Genomic DNA, 26,304 nt, shown 5'->3' with positions numbered 1-26,304 from the left:
GGGAGATCGGCCTGGCTGCTGGGGAGTGTACCAGGGTATCTGAGGTGAAGCAGGGCTGGGGAAGGCCAGAGGAGCTGGGAGACTCCGGACTAGAAAAGCCCCTGGCTGTAGGCTTGGCAGACGGCCTAGGGTAGGTACTGGGATTGCAGGGGGCAGCCCAAAGGTAGGCAGAGGCAGCAGGTCCAAAACCCCCTTGCCTGTGATGATTGGTTTATACACTGCAGTCCGCCCCAGTGTGCAGGGGCTCAGTGGTCACTGGCAGTAGCCAAAGACTGAGGCGAGGTGGGGATAGTGAGTGAGGGATCCCCGGGGAAGGGAGACCCAGGGACTGTGGGGGTACTGCCAGCGGGCAGCACCCTGGGTAAAAGGGACACCGGGGTCCAGGAGGGACACAGGGGCCAGCAGCAAGAGGGACACCGGCCTGCAGAGGGCACTCTGAAGGCTGGAAGAGCTAATTCCCTGAGAGACCAGCAGGAGGCACCACAGGGGTGAGTCTTGCACCGTTACAGGAGGACACGATTTTGTTCTACCAAATGGTGTCCTCCATCATGAGAGCTGGATGGAGTTATTCTGCGGACCGGATGCGGCCCACGGGCCACCAGTTGGACAACACACTGTTGGTCAGCATGCAAAGTGTGCCTTGCATACATAAACGGCATACCACTGATTCTTCTTCAAGGATGATAATCAGCCTGGATGAGTCTGAGGGATGAACTGATGACCAGATCTGGAGCAAGGGAAGGCCTTTTTCTCTCCACAGCATGTGGGTGGGGTCATTCTTTCCCTCCTGGAGCACTGAGCAGGGATTATCCACTGTGGTCTGGGTTGGGGTGGGATATATCCCAAGTGATTGATAACCTGAGACTGAAGGGGGCTTTAGTCACTTATAGATCCCAGTCCTTTCCGTGACTTTGTTTTCTCCTTGACCGGTGAGGAATTATGTTACTGGGGAAGGGACAGGCACCAAAATGGGCTCTTGGCAGTGATCAGGTAGCTGGTGAACTGTGACTACTGCTCATCGCATTGCTCATAAATGCCTTATTCTTTCTTTGTGCTCTTTTGTCTGTCTGTATCCACCTGTTGTCTCTTGTCTTATACCTAGACTGTCAGCTCTTTGGGGGCAGGGACCATCTTTTTGCTACTTGTCAGTACAACACCTGGTGCAATGGGACTCAGTGCTACCATAATACAAAGGATGAAAAGCTCACCCACCGTGGGCAGTTTGCTCAGTAAACTCAGTGCAATGGCCCCTGAGCCACAGCCGATTTCCAGGATCACTGGGTGAGAGACAACAGTGGGGCACTGGTGACCCACATTAACTGCAGGGCTCCCGTTCCTCTGGATTTCTTCTTCCAACACCAAGGAGACAAGATCCTAGCAGAAAAGGAAAAGTGAGCTGTTTCTGTGGGAGTCTGATGATGACTCAAACTAACACCCAAGAGCTGGGGAAAAGGAGGGTGATAGAGCCCCATTTCTCACCTTTGCAAACAAATCAAATGCATCTTTGTATTTTAAAAAAAGCAACACATGCCAGCAGCAGGACTGAGATCCCAGAAACAACTTCAGCTCCACATAGTGCTTTGACTGTAACCAAATCTGCAGGTGCCCTACAGATCCTTTGATATCTTTTAGGACATTTGAAAAGAATAAGCAACAGGAACACACACACATTGCCTGTCCCCCATTTCTTTTGCCACAATCATTAACTTTTATCTCTGAAAGCCTCACTACTCACCAGTCTTAGCCTAGCCTTGTCCGAAACTTTACTCATGGTTTGAAATCCCTTAAGACCAACCCCTAAAGCACTAAGCCAACCAGCAAATCGACAAGAAATACAGTAAATGGCCCAATCAAGTAGGCTTCCTGTTTTGGCTTGCATTGCACAACTACAAATGCTGGTTTGTTATTGCAGGGTCACACTCAGGAATGGCTGGTTGTTAGCATGGATTTTTATTTTATTTTGACAAGTCAGCACTAGGATCTTTATTGTGAATCACATATAAAAACCCACAACAAAGAACTGTATGGATTTTGCCAACAGGTATATGAGCAGAAAGATGCTCCAGGGTAAATTACAGGCCTCCCATTCTAACTAGCAGCATTTTATGTCAATCCAGTGTGACAAAGTTCCTCCTCTACCTTGGTGGGTCTTGCACTTATTGGTTGCTCGACCATCTGGCCAGACCCTGTCACACCATAAAGTAACAATGAGTGACTGGTGGGAAGGTCAAAGTCCTTTATGTAAAATGCTAGATTTTTCTCAGGAGCCAGCACTGAGCTGCCTGCAGAGTGAACCCTATTTGCATGGACATCCCAGCATTTTCCCACACCCTGCTCTGGAAATCAGGCCTAAAGTGGATTAGAGAGCACAGGAGGCCTCAAGCAAAACTGCTTGGTTCATCTGCCTTTGCTGGTTATTCCACACCACAGACCAGTTTGTTGCATCACAGCAAGCTGGTGTGGAAACAGCTAAGATGTTGCAAACAGGTGAAGAAATAAGTAGCTGTGGCAGACGAGCCCTTAAGAAACAAAGATCCTATTTCCATGCAGCAAGCTATCCCTAGCAATAAAGGAAGACGAGCAGGTGAAATACCTGGGAGAGGTCAGTTGCCTTCCTAAGAAACCTCCACAAACATTTTTGTACAATGCATGAGCTGCTCTTCAACCCATTAAAGAAAAAATCCACATACACTGTGTCCCAAGCGAGAACTGGAGCTTGTAGCTGATGAGCAGCCTGGCTTGTTTCAATGTTCCCCTGACCTGGACCTGACTGTGGGAAAGGCAGTTTGACTGTCCCATTTTTAAAGGGAGCTCCTTGTCTGTGGATTCCTCCTGCAACAGGGTAAGATCACATGCAGGTGTACTCAGGACGCAGTGTATGGGGGTCTAGCATGCCTCTGGCCAGGTTTACACTACGAAGTGGCATAACTACATTGGTCAGCAGTGTGAAAAAACTGCCCCCCAGCCAACAGGAAAACCCCCCAGTGTAGATGCAACTTGGCTGATATCTTGGCTCCTGTCAACCTAGCTAACGTCATTCAGGGAGGTGGTGTAAATATGCTGCCAGAAAAACTTCTGTCGGCATAAGGTGCACCTTCATTAGCGGACTCTGCCAATATACCTATTCCAGCAAAGCATGTGTTGTGCAGACAAGACCCCTCTCTTGGAGCAGAATCAGCTGGTTTTGGGGAGGCTGGCTGCAGACGTGAAGCAGCACCCTTCCTCGTGTCCTCGGAAGGGGTTAGTACCCAGAAAGCTTGGTCAGCAAGAGTGCCCTTGCATGCTGGCCGTCTCTGATCACTTACGAAAGGGCTATGCTTACAGGAACACTCCAGTGTGACAAAGAGGAGACAATCACAGGGAGTGAGTACAGAGCAGTAGTTCCTTCTTATCCTATGCCTCAATGATCTCGTATTGCCAGAGTATTTCCTCATGAAGCTCTTCCAGGTCTCTCTCCAACAACAAATGCTGTTGCTCACTGTTTTCTTCTTTTGCCCTCAGGCGGGCATATTCCTGGTCCAGTTTTATGGATTGAGCCAAGACACTGTCCCTGGAGGAATGTATCTCTTCCAACTTGGCCTACAAATCCGTCTGGACTTGGCTGACCTGAAGACTTATTTCCTTGAGCCGGCTGTTCACTATCTCATTGTTTCTCTGCTTCTCCATCGGCACCACTTCTTCTCTAGGTCCAGCGCTCCTTGATCCCAGATACTAGCAGTTCCCACTATCAGACCATCTATGTTGTACAGTGCCTGGCATTTGCCATATTTATGAGCTGCTAGTTTCTCCTGCATTTGGATCATCTCAGCATTCATCTGCGCATGCAGATGCTGGTACTGCTTCTTTAACTGCAGGGCTTCATGGAGGCAAACCCAGATTTTTCTCTGAAGAATGACATACTTGTTTTCCAGTGTGTTGATTCACAGCCACAACCAAGTGGCTTCTCTCCGTCTCTGCAACCAGCTCTTTTTGCCTGTCTTCTAGTAGCTAGATTTGTTCGGCCAGTTTCAATAAGAACCCAGCATCTAGGACTGCAATATCACCTAGGACTGTTTCAATATCACCATCTGAACCCTAATGACACCCACTTCCCGGGACCTTTGACTGCCTCTAAGTCTTTGCCCTGGTTCTCCCAGTCTGGGAACCCCGCTGTCCTTTGGAGTAACTAACTGTGTCTTTTTCAGGCTCCTATATCAGGTTACTCAAGATCCTACCACCCTCATGCTGTGAGGATGACAAATAAGTCAAAGCATCCTCGGCAAGTTGGAAATAATCTGAAACCCATGGCTGACCTCTGTCCCTGAAGCTTGCCCCCCAGGCTTGCCCACAACTTCAGTATCTTTTCTTCGGTGAGAGCCCCCTGGTCCAAAGTTCTTAGAGGGCAGCATCTTCTAACAGGCCCCTTTTCCCCCACACTTATTTACAAGTTACCCCCAGGTTATCACTCTTCCTTACCCCACACTGTGTCCCCTCAGTCCTTTGTTCAGTTTCTGCAGATGTCTGGGTCCCAATATCCTTAATAGTCCAGACTGGCCCAGGTGCCTCAGTGCCCTGTCTTGGTCAGCAATCTAGATAGTCTCTGGTTTCACAGGGGCAGACCCAACCTACATGCCCATCTTGGCAACAGCCAGTGCACCTGACTGGCAGGACCGCATGTCTCCTCCCCTTTCAGCTTTTAGGATGGGCCAGCCTGTCCAATCGCTACCCTTGCTGAACCTACCACCTCCCCCCACACCATGCCAGGGACCAGAAGGTCTGGGGTCATCACTGTTTTCTGTCCCCCAGCCTGGGAGGTTGGACGTCTCACAACCAGGGCGAGCACAGGCACCTCTCTGCATTCTCATCCCTCCTTGATGGCAGGGCATTTTCAAGTCCATATCCAAGCACCATAAGTAAAAGTATGGGCTGTCCCTACAGGCTCCCTTGTGGCGCAGCCCGGTGCTGCAGATGTGCCCCACCTTGACTCCTCCTGATTGGGATGTCAATAGATTCACTTGAACAGCCCAAGATGGGGTGGGAGCTGGGAAAAGGAGAGGCCAACACACTAACAAAAAAGCAAGTTATCTTTATATAAGGCTTCAAGGCAGGAACAATTACAATAAACAAGTCATAAAGCCCTCACCTCAGAGCCCTGCTTATGCTCCCAAACTTAATGTTCACAATCAAAGACTCTAGTTAGGTCAATTTCCTAGAGCCTGAGCAGAAACAACCCCACTGCCCTCCTGAAGCCTGTATGGCTTCTGCTCCTCTCTCTTGCTCTGCTTCCTCTTCCTGTTTACATAGCCCAGCCCTTAGGTGGGGAAAAGCCTCCTGGATTACCTCCAGGCTGCCCTAGCTGTAGGCTCCAGACCATCCCTCAAAGGCGCAGTATTCTCCTTCACAGACCCCATCCCAGGGCAAGCGCCCTGGTATTTAATTTGGGAAATATGCTCACCTGGGAGAAATCAGCTCTCATGTGAATACACAGCCAGGAGACTAAGGGTTTGTCTACACAGGGAAATTGATCAGCATTGCTATAGCAGAATAAGGGTATGCCTACATGACAATTAAACATGTGTGGCTGACGCATGTCAGCTGACTCAGGCTCACTAGGCTCAGGCTACAGGGCTGTACAATTGCAACAGAGATGTTTTGGCTCGGGCTGAAGCCCGAGCTTTAGGACCCCACGAGTGGGGAGGGTCCAGAGCTTGGACTCCAGTCCGAGTCTGAATATCTACACTGCAATTTTAAAGCCCCACAGCCTGAGCCCTGCGAGTCCGTGTCAGCTGACAGAGGCCAGTGATGGCAGTTGCATTGCAGTGTAGCCTAATTGTTCCTCTAAAGTTGTGTCAATATAACACCCCACCGAGGACACAATTCCAGAATAAAAGTGACTTTATTCTAGAATTCCAGAATAGAGTGTCCACAAATGGGAGTTATACCGGGATAGCTATAGCAGGATATTCCTCTACAGCTGTGCCAGTCAATTTCCCTAAACAGACAAACCCTTGGCAAATAGGCTTATATTCAGATGGAAATTTCATTCCCCAGATCCTACTCTACATCATCAGACTGGAGCTTCCGGCTGGGAAGTAGCATTAAAATGGAAGTATTAGAGACGCCAGCACTTGACATAGAGAAACTGAGCACAAACCTCACCACCTTGCACTCCAAGTACAAGCTACATTTCTTTGACCTTATATTCCCTAACATAAATATACAGCCATATGTATACTAACCCCTTCCCTCCTAAACACTATCAGAAACCCCTCTCCACTGCACATGCTGCTCCCCCTTGGGAGAGGCTGAGAAAACAAACATGTGAAAGGTTTTAGGTTGCTTAAGGAAATACTGGAAAGTGCTCAAATACTTTGGTGATGAGCATGCTATAAGAAATATAGATTAGAAATAGAGGTTTCTAAAATGGCTTTACATATTAATTATACAATATATAGTATATAGTCTCATATTGAGAGTATTTACTGAGCTAATTACTGCTATAGAATGTAGATGTCCTTTCAGTCATCTCAATCCACTAATCTAGCAGACAAAGGCATAACAAGATCCAAGGGCTGGAAGATGAAATTATGAAAATTCTAATTGGAAATCACAGGAAACATTTTAATAGTCAAAGTAATTAACCTTTGGAACAGATCATCAAAGGATATGGTGAATTCTCCATCACTTGCTGTCTTTAAACTAATTACATTGGATGCCCTTCTAAAATATATGCTCTAGTTCAGACACAATTTGTTGGGCTCAGTAGTGCCAATTACATAAAAAGGAATAGTAATTCCCCCTACTGCAGGAACTACATGCAGTACGTTAGACCAAATAATCATACTGCTCTTAAAAATCTACAAAAATTGAATATCTAGTCATCCTATTTAGCTTAGATGTTTGTATGTCCCCATTAACTACAGTATGGTGAGCACCTATCCCTATTTAAAGTATTTATCCACACAACACCCCGTGAGGTAGAGAAGTGCTATTATCCCCATTGTAAAGATAGCAAACTGAGGCAGAGAGAGACTGAGGCCATGTCTACACTATGGGCGATAGAGTAGCACAGTTGTAGCTATACTCCGGTAGCGCCATAGCATAGATACTTCCTATATTGATGGATATGGTTTTTCCATCAATGTAGGTAATCCACCGTCCTAAGCGGTAGTAGGTAGATCAATGGAAGAATGTTTCTATTCTGGGGGCTAGGCCAGTGTAACTAAGCAAATGAGCAACACCGCTTGGCTGATCTAAATTTAAGTGTAGGCCAGGCCTGAGTGACTTGTCTGAGGTCACACAAGAAGGCGGCTGTGGCAAAACAGAGAAGTGGCCTAACCTGGGGCATGGGAGACCCAAGTTCATTTTTTCCCTTTTGGCATAGCTCTGAAAACTTGTGCTGAGTGTCTCCCTCTCAGGCAGCTGGGAAAAGTGAAGAACAGAAAGGTCAGAATCAGATGGTGCAGATCATGTCAACACAGTGCTTGGTTACCGCCAAACTATTTTTTTGTTTTCCTTTTACTGCTGCATATTAAAAACCTAAGACACACATTAACAATTCACCTTAGAAATTCGACCCAGTTAGATATTTATCACTGGGCACTGGAGAGGTGTGTTATCCACTTGATGGAGAAATGCTCAATTACGGGGCTATTAAAATGCAAATTATTGCTTACAATAAATGTCAGAGCCAGTGTGCATGCAGCTCACACGCTCAAAATCCTGCTGACCTGAGTCATTGCCACAGATAGTGGCAGAGCTGCTGGATTTATACTCCTTTCTATGCAACTGAGTGTGTGTGAGGAAAGGATGTTTAAAAGAAAATTCCCCATCTAATCCCAAGAATAACCCCTACCAGCACCTTTGCTCTGGCATGCAGTAGTCTTTAGGGGGAGAGGGAACAGGGGGAGAGGGGACGGACTGTGAGATCCTCCTCTCCTTTTGCCAGTGGAAATGGGACCCAGGCACCCTTTGGCATGACCCACAAAGCCATTAACAGCCTTCAAGGAGAGATTGTACATTTCTCCCAGAGGCTGGATACCTAAAGGTGATCCACAGCAGAAGGAAAGGCTGCAGAAAGGAGGGAGAGAAGAGGATGGTGACCCTAGAGTGTAGCAGATGGAGTGAAGCAAGGACAGAATACTGACCCCAGGAGGGAAAGAGTGACAAGGGGATAGAGTAGAGATGATCGACTTGACCAGTGATGCATTTAATGTGGAAGTTTCACTACCAGACGAAAGCTTGGAATTTCCCTCCCCAGACGAGGCGGCCAGTTTCCTCCAGTCCCACCCAGGGGGGCAGGGGCAGAGATTATTGCCCCACATCTGCAGCGCTCCTATCCTTACCCACATAAGGAGTGCCCATCTGCTGCACTCTAAGTCCAGCAAGCAGGGGCATGGCCCACCTTCGTGCTGTCTATTGTCCAGCACAGCTTTGCTCTATTGCCTTTGGTTAGCCCGCGAAGGATGGATGGTGCTGCAGCAGGGCTCCAGGCTGAGACTCAGGAGACCACGGGTTAATTCCTAGCTCTGCCACAGAATGAGAAAGTCATGTTCTTTCTTTGTTCCTCAGGCTCCCACCTGTACAGTGGGGACAATGATAATTCCTCATCTCACAGGGGCAGTGTGGGGATAAATCCACAAATATAATAGCTCCATCCATGGTGATCCATACATAATACCTGTGATCCATACACTGTGTAATCATCTATAGGATGTTGGGCTGGGGATGTAGGAAGAGGGTAAAGGGTTGCTATGTGTGGGGATCCAAGTTTGGCACCCCCATTGAACCAGGCTGGGAGAACTGCTCACAAGTATAACACTCTTCAGCTTATACATCCCACATTACCTAGGTCTTGTCTACAAGGGGAAATTGACTGGCATAGCTATAGCAGAAATAGCTATGCTGGTCAATTTTCCTGTGCTGCAGACAAGTCCTTACTTTACAGCAGTGCTTCTCAAGCTATCTGATGTGGGGGACCAGCAATTTTTTTTCCAATGTGTGCGCAGACTGGTAGCCGATAGCTCACGGACTGGCACCGGTCCGCGGACCACCACTTTGAGTAGCACTGCCTTACAGTTCATGTAGGAGGAGTGGTGAGTAAAATTCTGTGGCTTGCGTTGTGCAGGAGGTCAGACTAGATGATCATAATGGTCCCTTCTGACCTAAATATCTATGAATCTATGAAACTTCAGAGGCCGTGAGCTCCATGAGTACATTGCTTTAGTGACCCTCTTTGGCAGACAAATGGGGTGCTGTTCGCAGCCTCTGGAGGCAGTGATTTCCAGCCCCTGTTTATCTTTGACACAGGGAGGGAATTTAAGAAGAGACTGGAAAAGGAATGGAGCAGGGCATCCTTGGAGTTGGTGGGGGGGAGAGGGGGAAGAGCTTTCCAAACAATCTCCTTTACCAAGCAAAAAAAAAAAAAAAAAAAGTGTATCCACTGTTGCTTGATTCCCATCATTCCGAGGTTCTCAAACTTTCGCTTGCCTTAACAAAGCAACCCACCGAGTCCTCAGCCGCTTTTCCAAAGTGACTTGTTTGACTTCACTGTCTGAATCCAGCTAACTTCATGCTATGATTTATTTTTTCCACTTCCCGAGCTAATTGTGAAATAAATGTGTACATTTGCAAACACTCCCAGTTCCCCATGAACCCTAACCCCACCCCTCCAGCAGACACATTCTCACAGGTTCTCGGTATTAGCTCCTCCCTCCCTGTGGCCGGGTCTCTCGTTCACTGTGTTTCTTGGAACTGCAGCTGCACAAAGAGAAAGTCAGGGCACCGCTCGCCAGAACCCAAACCACAAGCTCTCCACCTATGCAGCTCCATCCGGCAGATAGTATATGGCCAGGCAGCTTGCAATGCAAAGATGGGGAGGTGGAAATACACTTGAGAGTCTCATGACTAGAGCCGAGCAAATACCTATAAAAATACCTTACCCTGTTTGTTACTATTAGCGAGAATCAAAATGCTGAATCTGAACTGGCCAGGTTCACACCCCTTTCCACTGTCTTCTAGAGAGACGCTTACATATGCCCCGGGATATCTAACCTCCTTGCAGTCATTAATGGGTTTATTCTCACCACCCTCCTGTAAGAAACTCTACCCCCATGTTACAGAGAGGAAACCAAAGGACAGGAAATCTGTGGCTGAACCCAGATCTCCATTGTCCCAGTCCCCCATCCCATTCACCGAATGTCCTTCCTCTATTCACTTTCCAACAGCAAAAATATTCAAGTAAACAACAAATCTAAGATTCAAAGTACAAGCATCCACCTCGGAAACTTGATTCCTAGGCCTGAACTACACTTAAAATGTTGAGCAACCTAGCTACATCGCTCAGGGGCATGAAAAATTCACACCCGAGCGTTGTAGCTCTGCTGACCTAACCCCCCACCACCACCACCACCAGAGTACAGGCTGGTAGGTCAATGGAAGAATGCTTCTGTCAACCTAAAAGAAACGGAGTACTTGTGGCACCTTAGAGACTAACCAATTTATTTGAGCATGAGCTTTCGTGAGCTACAGCTCACTTCATCGGATGCATACCGTGGAAACTGCAGCAGACTTTATATATACACAGAGAATATGAAACAATACCTCCTCCCACCCCACTGTCCTGCTGGTAATAGCTTATCTAAAGTGATCATCAAGTTGGGCCATTTCCAGCACAAATCCAGGTTTTCTCACCCTCCACCCCCCACACAAATTCACTCTCCTGCTGGTGATAGCCCATCCAAAGTGACAACTCTCTACACAATGTGCATGATAATCAAGTTGGGCCATTTCATGCACAAATCCGGAAATGGCCCAACTAGATTATCATGCACATTGTGTAGAGAGTTGTCACTTTGGATGGGCTATCACCAGCAGGAGAGTGAATTTGTGTGTGGGGGTGGAGGGTGAGAAAACCTGGATTTGTGCTGGAAATGGCCCAACTTGATGATCACTTTAGATAAGCTATTACCAGCAGGACAGTGGGGTGGGAGGAGGTATTGTTTCATATTCTCTGTGTATATATAAAGTCTGCTGCAGTTTCCACGGTATGCATCCGATGAAGTGAGCTGTAGCTCACGAAAGCTCATGCTCAGATAAATTGGTTAGTCTCTAAGGTGCCACAAGTACTCCTTTTCTTTTTGCGAATACAGACTAACACGGCTGTTACTCTGAAATCTGTCAACCTAGTTTCAGCCACTCAGGGAGGTAGATTACTTACACTGATGGAAGAAAGCCTTCCGTTGCTGTAGGAAGCACCTACACTATGATGCTAAACGGCTGTAGCTGTGCCAGTGTAACACCCAGAGTGAGTCAAGCCCTAAGAGTTAATGGTCATCCACTCTGGGAACAAAAACCGCAGGGTGTGATGCATGTTTCCAATCAAAATGAACCAATGTTTCACATGTACGGAAGATCACAATGAACTGTTCGCTAATGTTTCGAGGGCCATGATTGTTCAGGAAAATTATCTGACAGATTAATAGAATTTTGCAAGCCATTCACAGGAAATTTGTGAATTAAATTTAAAAAAGTCAATTTCATGGAATAAGTTATTCATCACAAACTATTCACTGTGTCCAGGCTCATTACAAGAACAAATCATTTGAAAAACATCTTCCTTAAGAAACTAGTTAAATGCTGAAAAGCCCCTGTGTAATTAACCTCTTCACCCCAACCACTTCTCTGCAGCTCAGGATGGAACACAGTGCGAACTTTGGTCAAGCACTGCTTTGCTGATGTCATCCTACGTCCCATTTGCATTAGGAGACTGCAGTGCGAAAGCTGTCAGCAGAGGTATAGCAAGCGATTCAGCTTAGAGTTTGGTGGGGGGCTCATGCAATCTCTTATGGGTACAAGCCAAAAGAACCTGCTGATATCTAGTCATCCTCCAGTGGCTGTATAACAGTACCACAGAAACCCTACACAGTTTGGTGCTGCTGGCAGCCTCTGTGCTTAACAGTCTTAGGACGGGGTGCTGCAGTTCAATACTGTGCATACTGGAGGGTAGGACAGGTACCACAGGGTGGGCTGTAGGCCAGGGCTGAGGTGCAGTGGCAGAGCAGTGTGTGGGCCCAGCAATGGGATGATAGAGTATTATAGGTTGGAAGCTCATTGGAACAGGGACTGCCTTTTTGTTCTATGTCTGTACAGCGCCTAGCACAATCGGTTCCTGGTCTATAACTGGGGCTCCTAGAGGCTATGATAGCATAGATAATAAATATTAATAATCAGTACTGTCAGAAAAACTGGAGAGTAACCCCATGTTTTTCTTTCACAAAACACAAAATTAACAGCTGCAGGGGCAGGGAGATAGCATGTTAACCCTCTTAGCACCCCAAACGCTTCCTACAGGCTGACTCTGATGCTTCTCAGCACTCCCTGGGAGCATCCCTTTGAGTCATGCCATTCCTGGCTCAAGTGTCCTGAGGCAGCAAGGACAATGAGGTTTGAGGGTCAACATTCAGGGTGGTGTTCTGCCTATGAATCTCTCAGGTTAGAGTTGGGAAGCAGGGAGAGACAGTGAGCGATACAGAAGGTTGGGTGTACACCCCTGTCCAAATACCCAGAGACACACACTCTCGCTTCCTGGGAATGTTTTTACATGTGTTTTTTTTCCCCCAGAAACTGCACTTTCCAGAATCCAGGACTCCCTGCAGAGCCTAATCTGATCGCCCCCTTCCTGTCTGTTTGTCCATTGGCTCCCAATCGATCTGCAACAGAGCACACGGAGGCCAAGCAGGAAACGTGAGCATATGGAAGCCATGGAAATTCCCCCCTGACCCCTTTTAAACACAAGGCCTCCAGGCCAGCTCCATATTCAGATGGCAGCACAGCTCACAGCAATCCCAGTTCATCCCCTGGCTGGCAGTGTGGGGAAAGGGACACACCTCACAAGCCTCCCACACAGACCCTAGACAACTCCATGCCAATGGGGTGCTGAGGCAGCCACGCTAGTGCTTTCGGACACAAGGCCACTGAGGGGGGCCTTTGATCCTATACGGACCAGGAGGCAGCTACATGGATGCCTCCAGCGTTAATCTTCATCCCCTCATAGCTGCCCCTGAACATTTGCAAAATGCCAGCTTCCTCTGAAGCTGCGGGTGCCACTATCAAAGACAGGATCCCAGACAACATGAACCACTCAGCTCATCCTGTCTGGCAGGATTCTGTGTTCTTAAAACCCCATTTAGGCTAATGTTGGTGAGGGACAAAGGAAATGGGTTGTGGATTCTGTGCAAGCTAATCTACAGGCTTTATTCAAATAACTCTTCCCAATTACTTTTCTGCGGTAGTTTCACACAGCTCTAGTCCTGACTTCCCACCCTGTACTTTAACTGCTAAATCACACTGCCTCTTAGCTAAGGACCTGAAAAACATGGACCTGAGATCGCAATCTCAAACAGAATAGGATTCCAAAGGAGCAGAGGCTTGGAAGGCAGGAAAGTAAGAGTCCATGTGTGGTATGAGGGCTGAGAGATACAGGGAACAACTAGTATGGTGGAGGGGCGATACCCAGAGCATGCATTAAGTCAATCCACTCCAAGCATGTCTAGGTCCATGTGTGTCCCTAAAGGAAAGCTGCCTCCTCTCTGCCCAGCACCGAGGGGAGCAAATTGTGTTTGCAAAGGAAGGTTGGGGATTTTTAATTAAAAATTGACATTTCTGAGTCTCTTTTGGCACTCTCCAGCTGCCCTAGCATAGCTCCTTTTATCAAAGGATCCCAAAGCCCTTTCCAAAGGTGGGCAAGCATTGGCATCTCCACCTCATACACAGGGAAGTCAGAGGCACAAAGGCGGGAAGTGATTTGCCATGGGTCACACAGCAGCTCACTGGTAAAACTGGGAAGAGAATTCAAGTCTCCTGACTCCCAATCCATGGCTCTAACCACTAGACTACATGTCTTCTGCACTTGCTGAAAAGTGATGCAATTTGTGGCATTAACAAGGAGTCTGAGGAATAAAAACAGAGGCTTCGATCCATCCAGCATCAATACTGGCTTCTCAAGCAGATGAACATAATGCCGCTTACACATAAAACAGTGGAGAAATCCCCCACTTTGCAATCTATTTAAAATACACAGATTAACGAGTCCAGATCTTTCTCGTTCTTCTCCCTTTTGTACGGCTCTGAAGAAATTAAAAAGTTCATAATTAAGGTTAACTAAAAGTTCAGTTATAATCCATGAAAGCCCTCAATGAGTCCAATTTTGATCACATGCTTGTAGAACATATTTCAACACAAACAAAATGTCACTCAGGCAAAGCCTACACTTGAAGGTAGGGGTATGATCCCCAGCTTGCAGAGCCATACTTACACTAGCTCGATGGCTGTAGTCACAGTAACATGGGCAGCGGTGAGCAGTGGCACAGGCTAGTTACCATGAGTACAAACCCGCCTGAACCCTGTGGGTACGTAAATCAGGGCAGCTGGATCAGGATACCATTCCCCAGGCTTCTGTGGCTACACTACTCTTTTGAGCTAACGTGAGTCTCTCTCTGCAATCTAGGAATCACACCCCTAGCTGAAGGGGGCAAGTAGACAGCAGTGGTTTTAGTGCATACTCCCATTCAAGAACATCAGAGTTATAAATAAAACACAATACCCCTGCTCTTGCCAACAAAAAAAGGAGTCAGAAACCTAAGAAATGCACAACTAAGGATGCACGTTCCCCAAAAAAACCTTAACTCTGCCCCACAGCAATGATAACCAGCTAGCCATCCCTCTTCCTGTCTTTGCACACGGAGTATCGGAAACGTGCATCATAGAATATGGGGTTTACGATTCATACACACACACGCACACATCTCTCATGCTGAATGTGCCTCTTAGTCCTGACTCCATCCTTTCCTCTTTACAGGTCAGTGATCTATTTCTATGATCTAGCCCCCACAACTAATCTAAGACAGGCTTGTCTGGGGTTAAAAAACCTCCTACAGCTCTGAAATGGTGCTGATATCCCAGCCAGCCACAGGGCTGTGGAGGTGTCAAAGGTTGTCATGATGAATCCTCTAAGGCTCAAGTGGGGCGGTGGGCCCTGACAAGGCCTAAGAGGAGGGTCAGAAGTAGTGCTAATTAACCATTCTGTGGCTTAGGGGGCAAAGCCTCCTAAGGATAACTGGAAGTTGTCCCTTCCTGTGGCTCTCCATTCAGCAAGTCCACAGGAAGGAGTTTCAGAAGGTTCTGGATGGAAGCAACTATCCCTCTCTGGCAGGAAAGCCATCTCCAAAGCAAAGCAAGCCTTAATTTGCCTAAAAATACAGCCTCACCAGTCAAGGAGGAAAACAGACACGGGAAACCCTGTTAATCATCAGCTACAGGAAAATAATTCCTGGACGTCAAATGAACCTAGAGAGTGAATCTGAGCCTGGAGTGCCCTCTAGAGGTGAGACGTGTATTACCAAAATAATCTAGGAGGTAAATAATAGGATCAAATTAAAAACTCATATACATGAAATTATGAGGAGGCTTAATTTAGCCTGTGCTTACACAGGTAAGATAATATATGGTTTGCCTCTGGCTTGAGGCATCCTTCACATTATTTTGTTTTTCTCTATTGCATAAGAGGCTAAAACACCTGTACATTATGCAGAAGAACAGCACACAATCTAGCCTGGGAATTTGTGGAAGGTGTTTCCCCAAAAGACCAAGGACCCATTGTGAAATTATACTCTATCTAGACTGTAAATTCTTTGGGCTAGGGACGGTCGTTTTGTGTTTCTACAGCACCTAGGACAATGGGGTCCTGGTCCATGCTGGAGACTACTAGGCACCACTTCAATCCAAAAAATAAGATATATAACAGTACATCAAAAGTAGAGAAAAGCCAACCTTTGGCAAGAAAATCTCCACTCATGCAAACTGCTGATATAGGTAAATCTGGGATGTAAACACAGAAATAAAGCCAACCACCTTGCTTACAAAAGGTTTTTGGTGTCTTGAGCCTTTCACTTTGATTCTCAGAAATCTTAGGCAGCCCTTGAATAGGCAGAAATTTTCTGAGACAGAGTTTAGTATCAGTTTCTTAAAGAAATCTGGCAAGGATCTGAACTGAACGAGCACTCATGGACTCAAAGCCAATTATTAGAGCTTAAAAGAACTCCGGTTTCACATGGAATTTCAGCTTTACCATGATGGGTTTCAAAGGAATCCAAATGCTAACGTAACATACAAGAAAGGGTGTGAAACCATATAAGCTGAAATGAATGCAAAAAAATGTGGGTTGAGAGTTTACACACCATGGAGATGGGTGCAGCGTAAGAACTTGAATAGAGTAGAAAGTGATGAATTTCAAACAGGTGAAAAAGAAAACCAGAAAAAGGTGTTTATTTTTCATTTATATATTTGCTCATACAATCAAATATTATTCTGCTGGTTTCACACCCCTTACACGTCTGTTTCCTTATTCTTTTTTGTATTAATGTAGCACCTTGGGGCCCCAATCAAGAACCAGGACCCCATTGTACTAAGTGCTCTACAAATGTGTAATAAAGACAGCCCCTTCTCCAAGCTTGTGTCCATGTTTACAGGCAGGAACATTTGTGGAAGCAGCCAAGTTTCACCAAGTAGCAACAGGAAGCACATTTTGTACTTGTAAATATATCTGCATCAGAGTCTCAATAGTAAGAGTTACACTCAGCCAATCAGGGAACAGAAACATGCCAGATGACTTGCGTGCAAACAGAATGAACCAGTTCAAATATGGGATAAGAATTACTGGCAGTGAGCTGCCTGTGCATGATCTACAGACCAAGAATTATTCAGACGTTATCTGGTGAATGATTTCTAACCACCAATCGCTATGAGAACATTGCAAGCTGCTTGCAGACAAATCACAAGCAGGAAGACAGCTCAAATGTACTGACTACATTATTTGCTCAAAAAATAAATCAGAGATTTTCCTGTTGCATTTTTAAAATAAAATGGAATTCCTGAAAAGTTACATTGGCAACATATGCAAAGCAACATTCACCCCTGAAACACACCACACAGAGTTCAATGTCTGAAGCAGCAGAGTGAAAGGAGCTGAACATCCACTCAGCTTGTGCAACAGATTATACACAGTATGTGGTGCTTGGAAAGAGTACATGCACAAAGCATCACCCAGCTGGATGGTGCTCAATATCTGGACCTGTCCCTACCCACTTCCTATCCAACTATCCTCCCCCAAAGCTGGCCCAGGAGTGCTCCCACGTAGTGTCAATGGCCTGTCAATTGGGCCACATGTTTGTTGTGATTGTGACATAAATGGTCTTGCCCACACACCTTCTCGAGACAACAAACAACTGAGTTCCCAATGTTTTTGTTAGCTTGACATTAAACTAGAGGGCACGGCTGGGAATGGTGACAGTGTAGGATGGGATTAAGGCCAGACAAAGAACACACAGATCTTCAGCCGTATCTCTCTGCATCAGATACCAGAAGTGGCTGGCTCAAAATACAGCAGCTTCATCTGAGCCAGCAGCAGGTGCTCCCATTATTTAATGTAGGATCAACAGAATCAGACCTGAGCAACACACAGACTTACACAGCAGCAAGAGTGAAGCTCAGCATACCTCACCATCTCTTGCCATGCCACTGCTGACCAGCATATGACATTATAGAAATGATGATGAGACAACAGAAAGCCAAAAAACAGCAACAGCTAAAAGAGAAGCAACAGCAGCCTGGGGTATATGCTGCTGCGCTTTCTGAGTATGACAGATACTTACTCTGCCACAGGGTAGGTTCCCCTCTAAACCCTACTCATCAGCACCCTCCCACTACTCCTCCCTATCACCCTCACTCATCAGATCCTTTGCTATTTCCTCTTATATTTCCAGATGAAATGATACATAGGACAACTCCTCTGTCCTCCCAAACTCAGCAGCAGCACAGACCACCTGCCTGCCAGCCTCTGGCCTCTCACAAGTGCCTGCCTGATTGCTTCCTCCTTCCAGTTAGGCTTGGCAAATTAGATGTAAATTAGTGGGTGGCAAGACATGCCACGTCTCTCTGCAAAGGAATTCGCTGACATAAGAAACACTCCCAGGAACCTCAACAAAGGGGAAATTTAAAGCCTTTTGAATCTCTAGGATTGTGCCAACAAAGGGTTTGGCACCCATGTGCAGAACAGGGGTGACCCTGAGGAGATTTCAGCTGGGATCCATCGGGTGGAATGAAGGAATGTGGCTGCATTTTGTTGGTTAAAAAGGCACTGTGGCTAGGATATCTATGCCCTTGTCTGTATGGAAAAGATTTTTTGTTATAACCTAAGGTGGGCAAACTATGGCCCGTGGACCACATCCAGCCCACGGGACCGTCCTGCCAGGCCCTTGAGCTCCTGACCAGGGAGGCTAGCCCCTGGCCCCTCCCCTGCTGTCGCCCCTTCCCCGCAGCCACGCCACTGTGCGGGGAGTGTGGCTGGCTCTGGCCGGGCAGTGCGGCTGCCTGTCCTGCCACTCTGAGCGGCATGGTAAGGGGGTGGGGAGCGAGGGCACTGGATAAGGGGCAGGGGTTCCCGGGGGGGCAGTCAGGGGGTGGTTGGATGGGGCAGAGGTTCTGGGGTGGGACGGTTAGGGGACGGGGAGATTGGATAGGTGTGGGAGTCCCGGGGGGGAGGGGAGGAGGCCTGTCAGGGGGCGGGGGTGTGCATAGGGGTCGAGGCAGTCAGAGGACAGGGAGCAGGGGGGGTTGGATAGGGGGTGGGGTTCCGGGGGGGGGTTAGGGGTGGGAGGTTCCGCGGGGGGAGGGGAAGTGGTCGGGGGCAAGGAGCAGGGGAGGTGGCGGGGACCAGGCTGTTTGGGGAGGCACAGCCTTCCCTACCCGGCCCTCCATACAGTTTTGCAACCCTGATGTGGCCTTCGGGCCAAAAAATTTGCCCATCCCGACCTAAGGTGTGAACCACTGTAGTTATACCAGGATCAACTCCTATGTGGGCAGTCTTATTCCAGTTTACAGAGACCTCCTTTAGGTTTAATTTATGTCACTTGTGAAGGGATTCAAGCTATACAAAAAAAAAGCCACTCTTATACTGGAATAGGAGTGTCCACACAGTGGGTTATAGTGGTCTAACTGATAAGACTTTCCCTTGTAGACATGGCTTCAGTTAGCTTTTCACTCTGGGTTCCTGCCTGCGCTGAACACCTTTAAATGCAGCATGTTCCAGCACACTGTATTGTAATTTGGGCCAGTGGAGATGTATTTACCAAACAATGCAAGCACATGGGCAAAACCAGCAATACTCTCTTGCATTGGCAATCATGGCCTGCTCTGTATGCAATAGGCCTTTAAGGACTGGCGGGGCTGGTGCTGCATGGAAAGAATTGGAGCACAGCACCTAAGGAAGCCTCATCAGCAGATGTTTTGACTTTCAGAACATACAAGCTCCCTCTGGCATTTGTGCCAACATTGCAGCGCTGAATTAGAAGAGGGTCAGAGGCTGGAAATGCTCTCTGAAGTTGAGAAGAACAGGACTACCTACGCAACACAGCTGCTAGAAACTGTCCTTTTTGGCGGTTGATTTTGGATGTAGCTGTTGAGGGGCAGCTTTCTAACTAAGAAAACAATAATTCAGGGCCCCTGCTCCAAACTGAATAACCATAACCAGCAAGATAAAAGCAAGGCATCAGACACAACTCGGGCAGTCTCCACTCTTGGATGCGAGCACTACATTTAGAGAAAGCAATCTTGGTGCAGTTTTGCCTAGTAGGTAGAACTCTGCATGGATAAAAAATTTGTATCTGCATCCAATCCACAATCTGCAAATATGGTTCATGGATGCAGATAGCCACAGATTTCCAGGGCTCTATTAGTAGGAAACTAATGAGGTTGCGCTGATGTCACAGTCCTGAATGGGACTCCAGCGCTGAACATTCATACGGTCACTGTACAAGCGAGGGTAATGGGATTCTTCACCGAGGGCCTGCTCGTCCTCCCATTAAAATCAATGGGAGCTTTGCCATTGACTTCAGGAAGAGCTGGATTGGGCCCCAATTCTCTTGCCTAACCAAATAACAGAAATGTTTTTTTCCCAAATATTTTATTTTTGGTTAATGAAAGAAGCAGGATGAAAAACCCTGGGACTGGAGGTCTTCTCTTTATCTACAGATCAAGTACAGTATATCTAGGTGCTTTCCACACAGTCTCTCTCCCCCCCTCAACATGGCTCACCCCTGAGGTAGCAGATCAGTCCTATATGGGTGAGGTATTTCAGTCTCCATGACTCACTGCCTTTGGCACCTCTAAGACTGCCAGCAAGGGGGCTAATTGTATCGGTCATTTTTGTGACGTGGGCACCTGCCTAGGAGGAACTAAGCAGTGACGCAGCAATTTAGTTCATAATGGCCACCAAGCTGTAGTCAAATGGTAAAAGTACTTAGTTACTAACCAGCAGGGAGCAGATCTGAGCCAGAGAGCTAGAGGTGAAAAGCTCCATGGCCAATCCTCTTAGCCATCCAGTCTCCTTACTTTCTCATCAGTCCGGGCAGATGAGGAAAACATGGTGACTCAAGGGGTCGCTGATGAGATATGGACCCCACCATGTCTAGGACACTGGTTCAAATCCAGCCCATGCCAGAAATGACCGGTTTGGTGGCCTAGGGAATGAGTCAGTGATCTGAGTCCTGCTTCTTCAGTGCCTGTCCTGCAGAAGCTACCCAAAGGGACCAGCTTCCATCCCCTACTAACTCAGGCTCAATCTGAACCAACAAAGACACAAATACCCACTACCAATATCCTGAGATTTCAAGAAGAGTGATTGCTACCTCCAACCACAGGCTGATTTTGTTAACATAAACTCTGAATAGCTGCAGGCTTCTTATTCTGGTATCAAAGTACCAAGCCATTAGGCTCCATTAACAATGTCCTTAGGGTATGGAGAAAGCCATTACATAGCAGAAAAAAAGGAAAACGCTCCAACTACTTCCACTTGGGGTTTCCTTGTGACTGGCCTAGGTGAAATAGAATCGCTAACAAAACCTGCCTTAGTGTGGAACTGGGAGAAACACAACCTCTCCCCCAACAGCATGGGCCAGGAAGCAAAGTTCACCTACAATAGTCTCATATCTCCTTTTTTGCCTCCTCCTGCACCCGACCCCGAAGGAAGAGTGAGATGGTCAGTCTGGGCAGCTCATCACCTATAGACTCTCATAAAGTACAGGGCACATCTGTAGCAACGCAGTGTATGGAAGAGCAGCTTAAACACCTCCTTTCCAAGGTCTTACCTCTGTCTCAGGCCGAGGAATGAAGACTGGGGGTCTCATCTTGAGGGTCAGTTCCCAGAAATCCCACTCACCAAGGACGTACTGCACAGGCATCCTGCAACAGGAGGGGGTGGGTTACACATCACATTAGGACTAGACTCCCCTGTTACAGACAAGCCCTCAATCACCTTCTTATCAACCTCCAAGCCATGGGCACTGTCATTGCCAGCAACTTCACTTCAGGGGATGGAGGGCAATGCCTAGCACTGTTAAAGATCCTTGGATGTGGAACTGAAGGGGTCTAACAAGATGACCCATGAACACATGGGCAGTGAGGGGATAATACATGAAGCCCAGCATCCACTACTGACACATGATGCCTCTTCTAGAATCCCCAACAGACTCCTCTGTCATGCATCGCATTGCTAACCCTCACTGCAGGACACAAGCATGTTCCACAACCACCAGTCACATGGATAATTGGGAGGATGTATGTCTGCAGTATCCAAAGAGTTAGGTTTTTTTCCATATCTCCTCTAGGCTCACTCCAGATGCCTTCTGGAGGTCTCAGTTTTCTCAATAATCCAAGTCCCTAAGCATTTCCTCTCCTCACAGACTGCCACACCATCTCCAATTCCAGGTGACTTGCAGACATTGGCCAAATTCACCCCTGTACTGAGAGATCCTGGGGGGAAGGGAGGGGAATACTGGGTTTTGCCAACTCTACAACAGCCAGAGAGACCCCAGCATCAGGAAAATTCCCCAGAGGCTGGATCTGCCATCTCTGGGGTGGAACGTGACAGCTATTTAACACTGCACAGCAACACTGCACAACAGTTGAGGTCAGGGAGCCAAGAAGAGGACCGTAGCCAGTGGAAACTGACAGGGGAGTGGAAGCACGAGGCACTACTCATAGTTTCTCTAATGGACTCAGAGCTAACATCCAGCTGGCCCTGGCCTCTTTTGTAAAGTTCCACCCGATGCAGCCTCCTTGCTCCAATGGCAGACTCCTATTACCGCCACTCCCTGGTCATTCAGCGACAACACAGCACTAGCGTCTGCTCTAGCCCATTGAATGTGAACACAACCCTCCTCGCTCTGTTTGTTTCCTCCATGCTACTTCCTTCCCACTGGAAGGAAAAGATGGTGGGATGGTTTTAAAAGGGGACGTTCCTACCTTTGTAGCCGCTTCGTACTCAGCTTCTGGATCTGCTGCTGCTGCTCCAATGTGAGCGGGGTGGAGAGGCTGCCAGCACCCAAGCTGTGAAACTGAAGAGGAAATAGCTTTAATACCTGCCCAACTGTGCAGCTTGCTCACCTCCTTCTCCTGTCCCTGAACAGCACCTTTAAAGGGTATTGGAACATTCACCAATAAATAACACCCCAGACTTTTTGAGATCCCAAATCAATAGCAGAATCTACACAGAGACTTAGAAGTGACTTACTCAAACAGTTCCTCTGCATTTACCTGCTAAGTTCTGGGGTTCAGGAGAGTGGGCCAAATTCAAGGCCACATAGCCATAGGTCCGGGCACAATCTGGGTGCCTGTTTCCCATGCTATAACCAGTGCTAACTCTGGCAGACCCCTGTATAGAAATCATTAGAGGAGGGCAAAATGCTTTACAAACATTAATGAATTCAGCCTCACCCCAATCCCCGTATGAGACAGGGAAGTGTCAGTCTCCCAATTTCATAGCTACGGAAACAGAGGCCCAGAGAAATTCAACAATCTAGTCAAGATCACCAAGTCCGCTGATGAATCACGAGTGCTGTGACTACACAACCATAATCCTTTCTGCACCACTTAACTGTCTTTGCTCCCAGGACGTAGGAAACGATATATTCGCTGGATTCCTGTGCTTCAGGGATCCCGTTTGCCTCAAACACACCTCGCCAGTAGCTGACCAGCTCAGTGGCTGTCATTTTAGCACTGAAATTCTGCTTCCGAAGCAGGCGGTGAGGGTTTAGGACACAGCATTTGGCAGGACTCCCTCCCTCTCCTTCATAGAGATTCAGGAGGCCCAACAGCATCCGGCGCAATGGGCTGGTGAGGAGCCTCATCTCGTCAGACGCCACTTCTAGTTTCCAAGATGCCACGTGTGTCCTTCCTTCCCAGGCCACCTTCACCAGACCTAGTCAATCTCAAGGCTCAGCAGGCCGGGGACATGGTCTCCTCACCACCTGACACTCCCACATCACGGCTGCTAAACGCCCACCAGACACTCGGCCACTGCGGGAGTCTTCTCATGCCCACAGGCGTTGTGAAAGGCATCCTGTGGGCATCTCCTCACATCAAGGCACCAGCTCAGGGCATCATTCCTCTGCTGAGAGAGAGAGAGAGCACATGTAGCTTATGGGCTAGTGAGTCAAAGGGAATCCATCCACCAGAGAGCAGGGTGCTTTCCTCACTCCCAGCCAGAAAGGCACTCACTGCCCACAGGAAAACACAAACAATCATTCATGCTATCACAAAACGCATCTATGTTTAAAGGGTTGAGATTAAACAGCAGGGAACTAGTAGAGGCAGGACACTGGGAATGGGGAACGGGGCTTTTCGCCTGTCACCAGCTCCGTTTCGCCTTGGACAGTAGCAACTGAGAGTTACAGTGCAAAGGGTGACTCCTATGTGAAATGAGTCCATAGTCTCAGCCCCCTGCCCTGTCCACACACCAAACCACTGCCATAACTGGCTCGATGTGCTCCCCATCCTCTTGCTGGCATTACAGAAAAGGCAGCGAATAGATGCAGAATCCAGACTCCCCTGTCACTCCTATAGGTGGTCCTTGCAGGGTTGAAGTACGTTGCTGGAGCAGCCTGTAGAGACCATGGCATGCTGTTGCTTGTGCTGTGGATAAACAGACTCCAGGCTTCGGCACCTCTCCTCAGTACCAAAACCTGCTTGCAAAGTGTAAAATAATTCCACAAACACAATGACTCATGAAATCTAACTGGGGGCGTATTAGTCTCTCACCTAGAGAGTGCTGCCTCTGGAGTCCATATCATAGCAACGCTGCTCAGCTTTGCAGGCCTGTCCCTCTAAGGATGGGCCAGTCACCACATTTGGTCTGGGAGAAGCCAGTACACAGCTATGGCTAAACAGCCACCACTTCTTGGCCTGGGACCTTTTGTCCCACAATGCACCTGAGGTGGCTGCATTGGATGGTGTGTCCTGCTGCCTTGGTTCTATTCTCCCCAATTCACCATCTCTGTATCCTGCCACCCTCATTCTATTTCCAGTCTGTCCCAAATTCTCCATCTTAATGTGAGCTCATGACATTCACCCACTCTTGGAGTGAAAGAGTGAGAGCCTTGCAAATTCACTGCCAGTCACCCTCCAAAACACTCTCATCAGCTGCATTGGATAGTGAGCGGGAGCTGGGCTCCAGTCTCCATGCAAAGAGGTTGGGCATGGGAAAGGAGAGAGGACAGACAGGTTGGGAAGAGGGGATGGAAGGTAGATTGGCTCATGAAGGGTAGGAATGAGGGGGAGAGAAACACGCTAATGTGGAGAAAGCCCAGGTCAGGACAGGAAAATCTGCTAGAGGGAAGCCCTGGGCATCTTGGGGAGAGAAGAACAGCTGCATCCATGCATGGAACGAAGAGAAATAAACAGGAAGTCCAGGAGGGAAAAGAGAAAGGGAGCCAGAACTCTATAAAACAGTTGTTCAACACCGCACTTTGGAGCTGTGATTTAATGGAAAACACAAGCCAAAACTTTCCCCAGTTTTGCTCTGTGAGGGGATGCTCTCCCTTTTCAGTCCCTGCTCCCTGCAGTTGCTATGGCTTCTCCTTACCCCCACATTTTCTTTTTGGGAGGCTGATGGGGTGCTGCTTAACAACCCTGCGAGATGCCTGTCCCCAGTGCATAGAGAGCCATTGTGAAAAGCAAAATAACCTTTCCCAGCTGCAATATGGTCTGGAACAGAACGGCAAAGGTTTTCCTATGAGGAAGAACACGGGAGAGAGCCAATCAGGTGAGAATTAAAGGGACCGAGTCAACCCACCTCTGTCCAAAATATTGGGTTTTGTAACCTCCCCGTTCGCCGGAAGTTTTACTAATTTTACTAGGGGAAATGTTCGCGCCTTGGTTTGTTTTTAAACTAGACTAGTGGGAACAGTGGCTTTTAACGACACACACTGCCACATCCCCCCTCCCTGCAGCATTTGCATTCCCAGCGCGGCAACAGACCGGAGGGGAACTGACTAGAAGCAAAAAGAGCCAGACGGACTCCGCGGATTTTATCCTGCTGTGCTGAGGGAAACGCAAAAAAATAAAATAAAAACCAACCCCAGAAACAACCAGCCAGAGGGAGGAGGGGAGTTATTTGGGGTTTCCCTCCTGTTTCGGAGCCTAGGTGCTGGGACAGCAAATCCACCGGGTTATTTACAACATACCAGCGACCCAGACCTCCTGGCAGCCCCTGCTGCCTTTTCCCCTGTCCGGCCCCGAGCCCGCCGGCGGGTTTGAGTCAGGGACTCCCCGGGAAAAGCCGGAGCCTGCAGCGCGCGCAGCAGCAGCAGCACGTTCTATCGACGAGCACTCGGAGCACTTCCTGGTGGGGCTGCAGGCAGCGCAATCCAGCGTGCAACCGCGGCCTCCGTGCACGGGTTCCCTCCGCTGCACTGTTCCCCCGCCAGCAGCACTCCGGGGAGAAGAGGGAGAGCTCAGGGCAGCAGCAGCCGCTCCAACAGCCCTGCCACGCAGCTGGGAGGAAACCGGGGAGGGGGCTGCTTCCCCACCCTTGCGCCCTGGAAAAAAGGTCCCAGTGCAGAGGTGGGTGACAAGGGAGCGTCCCCGAACAGTGCCACTTGCACTGTAGTGACTGCCACGTCCCGGCTGGGGTAATTTTCAGGAGTTCAGACCAGATATTCCCCAGTTTCATTAAACCTCATTATGCAATCAACAGTGCCCTTCGTTGGAAGACTCAGGCAGTCACCTTTGAAGACTGGACCCAATGCCTCATGATCCAGACATGGGATCTAATGCACCAGAATCTGTTCTACTTAGACTGGAAGACCTTTGGGGGCAAGGACTGATTTTTGGTTGTTACACCTGTGCACAATTCCAATCCTCAGCCGCCCATGAAACCTCTAGGGGCAGCCACAGTGTAAACAATAATTCAGGGGACTGGTTTCAGCCACTAAC

General features: G+C 48.0%; 1 protein-coding gene across 6 annotated transcripts in view; it reads right to left on the bottom strand.

Annotated features, from left to right (window-relative positions):
* The window catches only part of HEMK1 (HemK methyltransferase 1, mitochondrial release factors N(5)-glutamine), a 74,327-nt gene extending 48,621 nt beyond the window's left edge, over window positions 1-25,706 (bottom strand). For 2 of the 6 annotated variants that reach the window (XM_078853732.1, XM_078853728.1), the window contains exons 1-5: window positions 25,554-25,706; window positions 22,968-23,482; window positions 22,336-22,427; window positions 21,180-21,273; window positions 1,213-1,374 (exon numbers count right to left, since the gene is read on the bottom strand). In XM_078853732.1, coding sequence (XP_078709858.1) covers window positions 1,213-1,374; window positions 21,180-21,273; window positions 22,336-22,427; window positions 22,968-23,219 — 600 coding nt within the window. In that variant the 5' untranslated portion in view covers window positions 23,220-23,482; window positions 25,554-25,706. Of the gene's footprint in view, window positions 1-1,212; window positions 1,375-21,179; window positions 21,274-22,335; window positions 22,428-22,967; window positions 23,483-24,952; window positions 25,028-25,053; window positions 25,100-25,553 lie in introns of those variants that run through there. The other 4 variants (XM_078853730.1, XM_078853729.1, XM_073352478.2 and 1 more) reach the window with 4 other exon arrangements.
* Between the last annotated feature and the right edge of the window lie 598 nt (window positions 25,707-26,304).

Source organism: Lepidochelys kempii, chromosome 7 (assembly GCF_965140285.1).
Source record: "Lepidochelys kempii isolate rLepKem1 chromosome 7, rLepKem1.hap1, whole genome shotgun sequence".
NCBI lineage: Eukaryota > Metazoa > Chordata > Testudines > Cheloniidae > Lepidochelys > Lepidochelys kempii.
The sequence above is the reverse complement of the archived record's forward strand: the minus strand, read 5'-3'. Positions and strand labels throughout refer to the sequence as shown.